Consider the following 14,656-nt stretch of genomic DNA (forward strand, 5'->3'; position numbering starts at 1 on the left):
GTGGCACTATCACAGCACAGGCCTTCTTGCTTCCCACTGTTGAAGAGCAATTCGGGGATGGCGACTGCATCTTTCAAGACGATTGAGCACCTGTTCATAATGCACGGCCTGTGGCGGAGTGGTTGCACGACAATAACATCCCTGTAATGGACTGGCCTGGACAGAGTCCTGACCCAGAACGCCGACTTCGTGCCGGGCCTCACCGACCGACATTGAAACCCCTCTTCAGTGCAGCACTCCGTGAAAAATAGGCTGTCATTCCCCAAGAAAACTTACAGCATCTAATTGAAAGTATACCTGCGAGAGTGGAACCTGTTATCAGGGCTAAGGTTGGGCCAACACCATTCTGAATTCCAGCATTACGCATGGAGGGTGCCACGAACTTGTAGGTCATTTTCTACCACGTGTCCAGATACTTTTGATCACATAGTGCATGTGTGGTGCGCAACTGAACTGCGTCGGATAGGACTTTGTGAATGCCTCTGGTTTTCTGCTGGCACTGTTATGACGAATTACGTAAATGTATGTGTGTATCCTGTTCTTCTTTCCATATGCAACCGTTTTTATTCTTTTCTTGATGATCAAATGATTTATAAAATTTATGTGTCTCTGTTAAAGCATTGTTAATTTTCAGTCATTTCAACACAAATTAAGTTTTCTAAATTCACTTTTCATAATCCACTAACGCTTAGTACATCAGTACTTCAATGGGATGAATGGGAAAGTGTCGTACCTAGAGGATAATGTACCTAGGAACACAGGACGTGCTTTGGTTAGCAGTTTAGTCTAATAACTGATACTATAATGACATTAAGGAATATGCACTAGAGTCCACCATAAGCAGCATCCGCCAGTTTCCACGGTTTTGGTTGTTGCTAAACACGAGGTTGTGTAGTGCGGCTTTCGCAAATATTTCGAGGTTAGACATTGTAATTTTGTATAATATGTTAAAGATATTTGGAATGTTTGGGTCACGAAAGCTGGCAACAGCCGGGAGACTGGTGTGCTGACCGCAAACCCCTCCGTATCCCCAGGCAGTAACGTCTATCGGCTGGTCGGTGTTATGGTCTTCCGAGGCCTGTTCGGACGGATTTTGAAGTTTTTTTATTTGCAACGTACTGTTAATTCTACACTTAAAGAATTTTATGGAAAGTTAAGTCTATATGTTTTTGAAATTAGTCGTACAGCATCTGAAGGGTAACTTAATACTTAGCCGCTCGAGCATCCTCCTGTACTTTGATGCAGAAGAATACTTTCTACTGCAGAGCTTGTGACCTTTGCATATTAAATGAGGTTCTTCAATGTCTTAACAATTTTACCTATGTTGATAATGGAAAACTGTGTCTCCTTACAACAGCTTCAGTTTCAAAATGTATTTAACTTGCAACTGGGTTTCGATATTACTTGTGCTTCCTTCGACTTATTGGTGTGTGTCACAGTAATGTAACAGGTAACAAACACACTGTCCGAACAGGCCATGAATGTCTAACAGGACCGACCAGTTGCTGGTCATCCTCAGGCCCTAAGCGTCACCGAGTGCTAATGCAGAGGGGCATGTCGTCAGCAAACCGCTCTCCCAGCCGTTGTCAGCTTTGTTGACCAGTGCCGCTACTTCTCAGTGAAGCAGCTCTTCAACTGGCCTCATAATGGCTGAACGCACCCGGCTTGCCAGCAGCACTCGGCAGACCGGGACGGTCCAAGTGCTGCCCAATCCCGTCAGTGCTTAACTTCGGTGATCTGACGGGAACCATTGTTACCACTGCGGAAAGGTAGTTGGCACAATGTAACAGATACAAGCCGGCCGCGGTGGCCGAGCGGTTCTAGGCGCTTCAGTACGGAACCGCGCGACTGCTACCGTCGCAGGTTCTAATCCTGCCTCGGGCATGGATGTGTGTGCTGTCCTTAGGTTAGTTAGGTTTAAGTAGTTCTAAGTTCTAGGGGACTGATGACTTCAGATGTTAAGTCCCATAGTGCTCAGAGCCTTTTTTTTTTTTTTTTTTTTTTTTTTGTAACAGATACAAGATGGAATACAATATTGAAAAGATTTTCTACATCTGCATATACATTGTATTCCGCAAGCCACCCAGTAGGGGATACTTCTGGTACCACTAACTGATCCTCCTACCTGTTCCATTCGCGGATGGCGCGTGGGAAGAATGACTGTCAGTAAGCCTCCGTATAGGCTCTAATTTCTCGAATTTTTTCTTCGTCAGCGCTACGCAATATGTGTGTGGGAGAAAGTAATATGTTGTCCGACTTCCTGGAAAGAGCTCGTTTAAATTTCAAGAGTAAACTTTCTCGACAAGAATAGTTTTAAATTTCAGTCAAGTAGTTGTTCTTAGGTACATGACACTTTTGCACCTTGAAACATGTTTTTGCATTAAAAAACTTAATTTTCCGGAGCACCTTTGTAAGCTTTAAGAAAATATATCAAAGTTCTATTACCTGAGGTGGGTAGAGGCGATAGTCCGAATAGCGTCCCAAGATTCAAGACTCTTCCCTTGTCGAAATGACTGAATATTGACAAGTCGATGTTTCATGCTTGAATTTTTAGTACCGAGAGATAAGTTTCTATCCTAATGTACAAACTTATTTCAAAAGAAATTGATTTGGAAAATACAGACTTGAAAAAGTTCTTTCAAGAATTCCGAGGAAAGAGGCGAACTTTAAAAGAAAAAGGAGAATCTTTTTTGCACCTTAATGCCACCGTTTGTAAATTTGTGCATGCGAAGAAGTGCGAGTGAGATCAGACCAGCATACAAACTGTTCCGTTCCAATCACAGCGGTAGCATTTTTTCCGGATATTACAGAATCCGACGTTACAGCACAGCAGTACGTGGACGATATTCTAATCCCCAACTTCTTACAATTCACGGGAAGCCATCCTGAGCACACTGCGAGAGTTTCTGTTGTTTGTCTCCGTGCTTGGAAAACCCTGTCTTCGCCATCAAGGTCTCCGGATCTCTCCCAAACTGAGAACGTTTGGATCATTATGGGTAAGTCCCTAATTAGGCGCTATATCCCTCCGGAAGACATCTAACAACTCTATTAGTCACATATGGAGCGTAGTAAGAATGACTGTTTAAATGCCTATGTGCGTGCTGTAATTTATATAATTGTTCTCACGATCCCTGTGGGAGCAATATGTAGGAGGTTTTAGTATATTTCTGCAGTCATCATTTAAAGTCGGTTCTTGAAATTTTATTAGTAGACTTTCTCAGGAAGGTTTCCGTCTATCTTCAAGATTCTGACAGTTCAGCTCTGGCATAATATCCATGACACACTACCGTGAGTCAAACAAACCGCTGCAGAGTGAAAATCTCATTCTGGAAACCTCTGAACATTTGTGCTGCCCTTCTCCGTATACATTCAATATCCCCTGCTAGCCTTAATTTGTACAGGTCTCTGATATTTGAGCAGTATTCTGGGATGGGTCGCATGCGTGATTCGTAAGCGATCTCGTTTGTAGTCTGATTGCATTTTCCTAGTCTTCTAACAATAAACCGAAGTCTAGTACCTGCTTTACCCATGACTGAACCTAAGTGACCGTTACATTTCAAGTCCTTACTTAGTGTTACAGCCATGTATTTGTATAACATTACAGATTCACTGATATTATATTCATATGACAGCGTGATTTTTGTTTTGTCAACAACATAATTTTACATATCTAAGCACTTATAGGAAATCTGCTAGTCTTTCCACCACCTTGGAATCTTATCAAGGTCTGACTGAATATTTGTACAGTTTTCTTCCGACTTTGCTTCACTGCAGATAACATCATTACCTGCGAAAAGACTTGTTTCCTATTGTCCGCAAGATCGTTACTATACAACATGAACAGGAAGGGTCCCAACACACTTCCTGGTTTACACCCGAAGTTACGTCTGCACCTGTCGATGACTGTCCATCCAAGATAACATGCAGAGTCCTCCCTACCAAAAAATCCTCAGTCCAGTGACACATTTCGTCTGATACCACACACGATGTACATTTGTTAATAAGCGTTTCTCTTGTAGTGAGTCAAATGCTTTTCGGATACCGAGAAATACTGTATATGCTTGACTGCATTGATCTATGGCTTTCAGGATTTTACGTGAGAAAAGTGCGAGCTGCATTTAACATGATCTATCTTTTAGATATCTGTGCTGCTTAGGATGGACGGAGCAATTCTGTTCCAGATACCTCATTACGTCTGAATTCAGAATATGTTATAAGATTCTACAACAAATGGATGTTGAGGATAGCTCTGTGGGTCACTCCTGCGACCCTCCTTGTATACTGGTGTGATCTATCGTTTCTTCCAGCTACTAGGCACGGTGTTTTGTTCGCTGGATCTGCGATATAATTAACAGAGGGACTAATTCAGCCACAAACTGGGTGTAGAATCTTCTAGGGATTTCATTTGGCCCTGGGGCTTTGTCCAGTTTTAACGATTTCAGCTGTTTCCAAACGCCACTGACACTAATATTTATTTACTCACCTTTTGCGTGCTACTTGGATGAAATTGAGGCAAGTCTTTTGGGTTTTCCTTCGTGAGGGAACATTGGACGCCAAGTTAACCATTTCTGCTTTTGGTTTGCTACTCTCAATTTCTGTTCCTGCCTTGTCCATGAGTGACTAGACATACGAAGAGAAATCCTTTGGGTTTTGTTAAAGATCTTTCGACAATATTCCGGTGAAGTAGTGACTGAAAACTTCAGGCACTGCTGCCTTGATTGCCAAACGCGTTTCGATCAGCATCTCTATATCCATAGCGCCATATTACTTTTAATACCCATTCTGCAGGAGTCTCTGCTTTTTACAGTGACATTATGCTATGGATGCTCTCTCCTATGTTCTACTAGAAGTGAGTCTGTCCATTTCGTAGTCAACTATTCACTTAAACTTGACCTATAGTTTCTCTACACGCTCATGTCCTAGGCTAAAAACTTAAATTCCTCACTGACATATGACACTACTGCTTCCCACTCTCGTTTGGCGAACATGTAAATCTTTCCGCTTGTTTCAGTTTCCTTTTGTACCTTCCTCATAGAGATACCAAACTGAGTGATGTTACAGTTTGTTCCGCGTAACGCCACACGTTTCCTATAGAAGTACGATCGTGTGATACAGTGGTCCAGTCGAAATGCGATGCGGTGTCAAATCAAGAACGTAGGCGCACAGTCATGTAAACGCGCTGTTCTCCTCTCTCTAGTGTTTCGGAATACTCATTACTCAGAAGCAAAAGGAAGGACAACACCTGAATGTTAAACTAAACTCCCTGGCTCACGTTCAAGGTGACTTGAATGATGGTTACAAGTCGTGATCCGAGAAACACCCCCAAAGCATCACAGGGCCGCCCCACACCAGAATTTCGCCTTCCACCCACGGAGGATTAACCGTCTCTTTGGGTCGTTGGGAATTCTAGACCTCGCGCTATTTGGAAAGAGGCAAAACCGTAACTAATCAGACCACAATACATGCCTGAAGTTAGATACTTCGCAATTCCAGTATTGTATGGCCCATACAGCTTTAGGAAAGGTGGTGACTACGTGCATGACAATGGCAGCAAGACTTAAGAAAAATCGAGACACCTTCATCGGATATATCGACACGGGAAAAAACATTCGAGAACATAAAATGAGGCAAAAAGTGAGAAATTTTGAGAGAAATAGGAATAAGCTGTAAGAGAAGACGAATAAACACAATGTGTACAAGTATCAGGATGGAAGTATAAGAGCAGAAGAGCAAGAAAAATGTTCCCCAGTTAAAAAGGTTGTCCTACAAGGATCTAGTACTTTGCCCCTACTGTTCAACCCACACACAGAAGAAGCAATGGTGGAAACAATGGAAGTTAAGAGAATGGGGTCGAGTTCAAGGGTGAGAAGATATCAATGACAAGATACCCTAAAGTCATTATTGCATTCTGCGAACATTGAGAAAAAATTATGTGACCTCGTAAACGAAATGATCTGGCTAATGAGTACAGAAAATGGCTTGAGAATACATAGACGAAAACTATGAGGAGTGGCAGAAATTAGAATAAAAAAAACTTAGCATCAAAACTTGTGACCAACAATTAGATAAAATCAAAAATTCTTCTGCCACAGAAGCAACAAACGTATGATGGACGAGGCAAGGAGGACATAAATAGGAGACTAGCACAGGTAAAGAGAACATTCGTAATGAAAAAAGCCTATTATCATCAAATATAAACCACAATTTGAGGAAGAAACATTTAAAAATGTACTTTTGAAGCACAGAATCGTACGGTAGTAAATCATGGACTATAGGGAAACCGAAAATAAATAGAACTACATTGTTTCAGATGCGGTGTTATGGATGGGTGTGAAATATTAAGTAGAACGAGGAGTGATGCTCTTCTCCGTATGCTCGACGAAGATAGGAACATGCGGATGAAACTAAAAAGAAGAGGTCGCAGGCTGACAGGACACGTGTTATGACAATATAAAATAGCTTCCATGCTAATAGAGAGAGCTCTGGGGAGTAAAAACTATAGGAGATGACAGTGATTGGAATACATTCAATAAATAATGAGGACGTAGCGTGCAAGAGCAACTCTGTAATGAAGAAAACTGATGACTCAAAAAACTTACTCACTAAAGATGGGCAGCATTTTCTGCCGCTGTGAACAATAGTCCTTTGGAATGAACCCGATCCCAAACTTCAGTTTCAAGCAATTTTCTTCGCAGTGTTCGGAAATAATTTGTGATGAGCCTACATTGACTGGCAGCAATTGTAGTCGGGTTTGAAACTGATTGTCGTCGAAAAGACTGCCACTCCTATACTCTTGTTGTCTCTTGGGATATTTTCACTACCACTGTTCAAGGTTTGGTCATTATTAAGTCCTAACACAACAGCTCGTTTCTGCCAATTTGTCACATCTCAACGTCGACCTGTCTCATTACCCTTCGTTTGTCTAACAGACTGACACATCCACACCACTTCATTGCCACCATTAACGACAGCTGTGGAAGATACCCGGCACGAGTCCTACACTGTCTGCAGTGTTCCAAAGCACCCACTGTGTTTGAGAGGAGACTGATTTTTTTTCGATGAGCTTTGTAATACCATTAGAATCGTTACTTCGCAGTCGTTCGACCAGTTAAATGATTTCATGTTTATTTAAGTGCCAGACATTACTACAAACTACATATTGACATCGAACTTTTAGATACAGGCCCCAGCGAATGCAGCAAGAGAGCGTATGGTGCGTACCTGAGTCCTCAGCAGCGGGCGGTGGAGCTGGAGAGGCTGGCCCCGGCGGCTGCGAGGGCGGAGGCGGAGGCCATCAGCAGCGACCAGAGGGGCGGAGCGCGCCGCCTCCACGCGCCGTTGTCCAACACTGTCAAAAAAGGGCACCCGCGCTCAGGCCACGCGCGCAACTCTGTGCTACGGCTGACAAGTCTGTGTACACTGCTGGCTCATTTTGGAACATTATTATTTTTAAACAATCTATAACGTTTAGGTAGTTTAATCTATATTACCAACCCTTGAAAAATTTATGATTACAGTAGGGTATAAAACAGTACATCTACATCTACATCCACACTCCACAAGCCACCTGACGGTGTGTGGCGGAGGGTACCTTGAGTACCTTATCGGTTCTCCTTTCTATTCCAGTCTCGCAATGTTCGTGGAAAGAAGGGTTGTCGGTATGCCTCTGTGTGGGCTCTAATCTCTCTAATTTTATCCTCATGGTGTCTTCGCGAGATATACGTAGGAGGGAGCAATATGCTGTTTGACTCCTCGGTGAAGGTGTATTCTCGAAACTTCAACAAAAGCCCGTACCGAAGTACTGAGCGTCTCTCCTGCAGTCTTCCACTGGAGTTTATCTATCATCTCCGTAACGCTTTCGCGAATACTGAATGATACTGTAACGAAGCGCGCTGCTCTCCGTTGGATCTTCTCTATCTCTTCTATCAACCCTATCTGGTACGGATCCCACACTGCTGAGCAGTATTCAAGCAGTGGGCGAACAAGCGTACTGTAACCTACTTCCTTTGTTTTCCGATTGCATTTCCTTAGGATTCTTCCAATGAATCTCAGTCTAGCATCTGCTTTACCAACGATCAACTTTATATGATCATTCCATTTTAAATCACTCCTAATGCGTACTCGCAGATAATTTATGCAATTAACTGCTTCCAGATGCTGACCTGCTATATTGTAGCTAAATGATACGGGATCTTTCTTTCTATTTATTCGCAGCACATTACACTTGTCTACATTGAGATTCAATTGCCATTCCCTGCACCATGCGTCAATTCGCTGCAGATCCTCCTGCATTTCAGTACAATTTTCCATTGTTACAACCTCTCGATATACCACAGCATTATCCGCAAAAAGTCTCCGTGAACTTCTTATGTTATCCACAAGGTCATTTATGTATATTGTGAATAGCAACAGTCCTAAAACACTCCCCTGCGGCACACCTGAAATCACTCTTACTTCGGAAAATTTCTCTCCATTGAGAATGACATTTTGTATTGAAGTTGGTATGCAACATACCAATGGAGATCTAATAATTGTAATTAACTAACGCATAGCGTATAAATTATATCCTTCTAAGAATAATATTTGAAGTGGCAAAATTTGTAATATTTTAGCAGCAATGTAGCATTTTCCCCTCCTTTAGTGACATGTCAACGTTTATAGCATCTGTAGATTTGCAGAAAATTCTTATCACTGTTGGCTCCATTATACCTTTTGAAATTATAGAGGCAGAAGGGATAAAATACAGGGATATATAGTTTTTCTACAACTTCCCAAAAGAGGAAAATATTGGACAGCATTGACAAGATCTGTAGGACATGAAAGGGAAGCGTTAATCGAGGAGAGAGTGAGACACTATTGTAGCCTACAACAGCTAGACTATTATCCAATTTGTGTATTGAACGTACAGTAAAAGAAACAGAGGATAAATATTGAAAGACACTTAAAGTTCAGAGTGTGAAACTAAAATCTTTGAAGTTCACCTAAGGCACTGTGATTTTGTCAGATACGGCAACGGGTTGGAAAGTGCAGTTGAAGCGAATAGAGGGATTCATGAATATCAAAACAAGGAAAACAACAGCATTGTAATGTAGGAGAATAAACTGAGGCTAATCTGAAAGGATTATATTAGGAAATAAGACACTTAAAGTTGTAGATGAGTTTAGAAATCCAAGCAGCAGAATAACTGGTAATGGCCGAAGTAGACAAGATATAAAATGCTGACCGCCAATGGCAAGAAAAGGAATTCCCGAAAAGAGATAATTATTAATATCTAATATCACTTTAAGGGCTACATAGTTTTTACTCAAATTAATTGACTAGATCGTAGCTTTATTCGCAAGAGAAACATGGCTAGAAGGGAACAGAAGGTTTTCAAATGTGGTACTAGAGACGAATACCGGAGGTATACGGGTAGATCGAATAACTAATGATTATATAGTGAACAGAATTAGAGAAAAATGTATTTGTCGTACAACTTGACTAAAAGTAGTGATCAATTGACTGCATAGTGAACAGAATTAGGGAAGAAATGTATTTCTGGCCCAATTTGTCAAAAAGTACTGATCAGTTGACAGGACGTATTTCCTTCGGCATCTTTTCGTAATCCTAGCTACTGCTCCGTCGGTGATAACGGAACTGTCGACAGGACGTTAAACTCTGATCTTATCTTCCTCCCTTTCTTCGTTCTTTCCCTCCTTCCTTTCTTCCTTCCTTCCATCCAACCGAAGGAATATGCTACTTCTAGAAATTAGTTTGTGATTGTCGTGCTCTGTGAAAATACCAACGGTTTCGCGTTAGTCCCTGTAATGATCCTCTGTTATACAATAGTTCAAACCAACCTCAGAGAAGCACTGATCAAATCACATCAAAACAGTGTGAATCAGGTTCCAGTTACAGATTTTGTTCCTGCTGTGACCAGAAAACACAATTAACGCCATTAACTATTATGTGGCTAATACATAGAAATTCGCTGGTGTGGCTGGATGTTGCCCTCATGTTTACGAGCTTACTACGTAAAAGGTATAAACTACGCTGACACAATTTATTAAACAAATCGTCTCGCATTGTCTTTGGTTGATTTTCACAGGGTAAAATTTACACCGCCTGTATGTATATCTAATCCTTTAATGCAAGAAATTGTACAAACTGCTTGAATCTGATTGAAAACACGATTAAACATTTTTGAAATTCTTTTGTTGCTTTTCCCTATGGATAACAAACACCAAATACCGTATGGGTAGTTAACGTATTCTTTATTAGTTCACAGACTTACGATACCAGAGATGCTACATTGTCGTGTAACACATTTCCCCGCACGACCCCTATGGTCGCAGTTTCGAATCCTGCCTCGGGCATGTATGTGTGTGATGTCCTTAGGTTAGTTACGTTTAACTAGTTCTAAGTTCCAGGTGGCTGATGACCACAGATATTAAGTCCCATAGTGCTCAGAGCCATTTGAACCATTTTCCGCTCTTTCCGCTCTTTTAACATTGTTTCACCAATTGGAACCGAGTGAAACATTCGCTATATAGAAAAACATGTACATAAACACGTCTATATCTCCAAGGCTACCTGTAATCACCGTTAAGAACCTTATTCAAACCACTTTCAATCTGCTTCTCAAACGTTCTGCTTTCTAACAGCGCGTGGGAAAAATGAACGCTCAAATCTTTCCGTACGAGCTCTAGTTTCCTTATTTTATGTCGATGATCATTTCTCCGTATGTTGTGGTGACAATGAACTATTTTCGCAGTCAAAGTAGAAAGTTGGTGATTGAAATTTCGTGAAAATATCTCGCTGCAACCAGAAAGCGTTTGCCTTTATGTTTTCCACCCTAACTAGTTTATCACATCAATAAGGGCCTGTCATCTATTTAGCGATAATACAAAACAAGCAGTCCTTCTTTGGATTTATTCAATGTCCTCTGTCAGTCCTGTCTGGAAAGGATCCCATACCGACAGCAGTACACTAACATAGGACGGACAAGCGTGGTGCATGCAGGCTCTTTAGAAGACCTGTTGCATTTTTTGTATGTTCTGTCTATAAAACGCATTCTTTGGGTTGTCTTCCCCACGACATTATTTATGTGATAGTTTCTCTTTATGCTGTTCGTACTTGTAATTTCTAGGTGTTTAGCTGAATTGACAGCCTTCATATTTTTGTGATTTACAGCGCAATCAAAATTTAATGGATTTGTTTTGATACTCATGTGGATGAACTCACACATTTCCTCATTCATAGACAAATGTCACTGTTCGCGACAGAAATATAAGGTGTCTAACTCATTTTGCAATTGGGTTTGATCTTCTGATGAGTTTACTGGACGGTAAAAGACAGAATCGTCTGCAAACGTTCTAAGAGGGTTGCCTCGATAGTCTCCTAAATAACTTTTATGGATTAGAAGCAGCAGACGGCCTATGACACTTCCTTGGGGAACGTTGTTTCACCTGGTGATTATCAAACAGTTAATATGATCTGTGACCTTTACGACCGGGTATAACGAATTTAGTCGCACAGCTGTGACGATACTCCATAGGCGCGCAGTTTGTTTTTAAGTCTTTCGTGAACAATGATGTCAACAGTCTTCGGGAAATCTAGAAAAATGGAATCAGTTTGAGATCGCCTGTCAGTGGCATTCACTATTTCGTGCGTGCAAACAGCTATTTGTGTTTCACAAAAACGAAATAATCTCAATTCGTGCTGTGTGTCAATAGGCAGTTACTCTCGAGGTAATTCATCGAGATGTTCTAGGCGCTTCGGACTGGAACCGCTCGACCGCTACGGTCGCTGGTTCGAAACCTGCCTCGGGCACAGATGTGTGTGATGTCCTTAGGTTGGTAAGGTTTAAGTAGTTCTAAGTTCTAGGGGACTGATGACGTCAGATGTTAAGCCCCATTGTGCTCAGAGCCATTTGAACCATTTACTCCTATTTACGCTCCTGAGTATTGGTGCACGTGTACCAATTTCAAGTCTTTTGGTGTGGAGCTTTCGTGGTGTGAGCGGCTGCATGTGATTTTTAAGTATGGTGCTATTGAATTAGCATACTCTGATTTCCGGAAGATTAGCCTTTACTATGTGGTTTAAGCTGCTTCGCTATACCGAGAATGTCTATTTACTCTTGTTGGCAGCTGTTCTTGATCCGGATGTCGGAACATTTTACCATTTTACTTCGTCTTCTGTGGGGAACGAGTTTGGAAAATTGTGTTTAACGATTCCGCTTTAGTGGCGCTGTTATCGGGAATATTACCATTGCTATCGAACGGCTAAGGTATTAATTGCGTCATGCCGCAGGGGTGCTTTACATATGCCCAGAATCTGTTTGGACTTTTTCACTATTTAGTGACAGAGTTTGGTTGAGGAAGCTATTAAAACCATCTAGCATGGAAGTTCGTGCTCAGTTTCCAGCTTTATTAAAACAACACAAATCTTCGAATTTTTTGTTCTTTTAAATTTGGCATGCCTTTATCGTTGTATCTGCTACGGTGTTGTGCTTTGTATTGTGTACCATAAAGGATCAGTATCATCTTTTATTAATCTCTCAATTGCCGCCATACTATTTCTTTGAATTTAACCACATCCGATCTGCACTTACACATTGCGAAAGAAAAATAATCGCAGCACCAAGAAGGAGTCGTGTTGCGTAATAGAAAGTGGATAGGTGTGTTTCTAAATGTGAAAGATGATTTCTTTTCCAGTTTCACGCCAGTCTCATAAGAGTGGCACTACTAGCGCCACTATGAGGATGCAAGCCAAGTTCGTTTTAAATACGCGTTGTAAGGGTCGTGAGCGTTTGCTGCCCTTCATTTTGAACTTAGTTAGTAGATGTTAGTCAAGAATGTCTCCAGGGTGACAAAGACGCCATTATCAGCACGCCACTCAGTTTGAACACGGCCGTGTAATAGGGCTAGGAAACGTTGGATTTTCTTTCCGTGATACTGCAGAAAGACTTGGGAGGAACGTAGCCATTGTACATGATTGGTGACAACGGTGGTCACTAGATTGTACGGTCGCAAGAAGACATAGCTCCGGACGGCCATGTGGCGCTACCGAGGGGAGACCATCCTGTTTGGCTTATGGCTCTGGCGAATGGTACTACATCTGCAGCAGCAGTTCGAGTAGCATTGGCATCACTGTGACACTACGAAGTCTTACAAATTTGTTACTTCCAGGACGGCTCCGAGCCGGAATCTCTGTGACGTGCATTTAGCTGAACCCAAATCATCGCAATTTGCGGCTTCAGTGGCGTCAAGCGAGAGTTCGTCACAGGCAGGGTGAAGGTATGTTGTGTTTTCGTACGAAAGTTGGTTCTGCGTTGGTGCCAGTGATGGCTGTGTGCCGGTATGATGGAAGCCAGTTGAGGTTCTGCAACCAAACAGTCTGTGTGTTAATGACAAAGGAGCCACAATTAAATTTACGGTCTGGGGTGCAATTGCATATTAAAGCAGGAGAACTCTCCTGGTTATCTCAAGCACCCTGACTGCAAATTTGTGTGTGAGTCTGCTGATTGGACGCTTTATACTGCCATTCACGAACAGCATTCCAGGAGATGTTTTCCAAGAGGATAATGATCGCCCACATACCACTGTTACAACCCAACATGCTCAACAGTGCCAAGATACTGCCTTGGGCTGCTCATCACCAGATCTGTTTAGAGTGGAGCACATAAAGGACATCACAGAACGACAACTCCAGTGTTATCTACAACCAGCATTAGCGAGTCCTTTATTGTTCGATCAGGAGCAACAGGCATGGAACTCCATCCCACAAACTGACATCCGGCACCTGTACAACAAAATGCATAGGAGCTTGCATTGTGGCAGCTACACCGGTAATTAATGTACCAGCATTTCACATGTGCAATGGCGTATCTCACACTTACATTGACCTGTAATCTTACAATGTCGATCACTTAAATCTGTTACCTGGTCATATGTACTCCCGAAATTTTATTACTTTACACTGATTACTTTCCCGTGTTGCGATTTTTTACCGTCAGTGTAGTTAGTTGGGATGGAGTGGACACTGTCACTGAGGAAGGCGCCGAATGCATCTTTTCTGCTTTTTTCAAACACATATTTTGTTTTTCTCTTTAGTGGATTTGGATATGGTGGTCGTCAGTCTCGCTACAGCACCTTGTTGTCACTAACCCCTGTATCCACCAAGGTGCTTCCAGTTTTCTCTGGAATATTTGTTGCTAAGTGGTCAAGTATGCTTCCACAAACATTTACCCTTCGAGTGGGCTCCCGTACCAACAGTTCAAAATAATTGTTGGAGAAAGCATTTAGTTCAATTTATGTCGATGCTTTATGCCCACCACCGGCTTTGAGCATAAATTTTCATATCAAGGGCAGATTGAAGGAAATCATCATTAAAATGGCATGAGTGTTGATACCTATTTGATAAGACGAGTTTTCTTTGATCTGTCCAGCAACTGATTCATCTTAGGCGAGGGGTGGGGCGGGGGCGGTGGGGGAGGGGGGCGGAGGGGCTCGGTAAAATGAGCCAGTTATTAGATTTTACAGTTGCCAAGTATAACGTGAACTCATAGTGTCTACTTCAATCGCTTTAAGATAAACTACTTCTAATAGCAAAAAACACGCCGCCACCAGCTGTAATTCATCTGTCCCTTCTTAACACCGTCAGGTACTTTCAAAAA

The 14,656-nt window shown here is 41.9% G+C and overlaps 1 protein-coding gene across 2 annotated transcripts in view; it reads right to left on the bottom strand.

Annotated features, from left to right (window-relative positions):
* The window catches only part of LOC126481354 (uncharacterized), a 481,436-nt gene that overhangs the window by 7,798 nt on the left and 458,982 nt on the right, over positions 1-14,656 (bottom strand). For both annotated transcript variants that reach the window (XM_050105052.1, XM_050105051.1), the window contains exon 6: positions 7,222-7,348. In XM_050105052.1, coding sequence (XP_049961009.1) covers positions 7,230-7,348 — 119 coding nt within the window. In that variant the 3' untranslated portion in view covers positions 7,222-7,229. The remainder of the gene's footprint in view (positions 1-7,221; positions 7,349-14,656) is intronic.

The sequence above is a fragment of the Schistocerca serialis genome, chromosome 5, assembly GCF_023864345.2.
Source record: "Schistocerca serialis cubense isolate TAMUIC-IGC-003099 chromosome 5, iqSchSeri2.2, whole genome shotgun sequence".
Lineage (NCBI taxonomy): Eukaryota > Metazoa > Arthropoda > Insecta > Orthoptera > Acrididae > Schistocerca > Schistocerca serialis.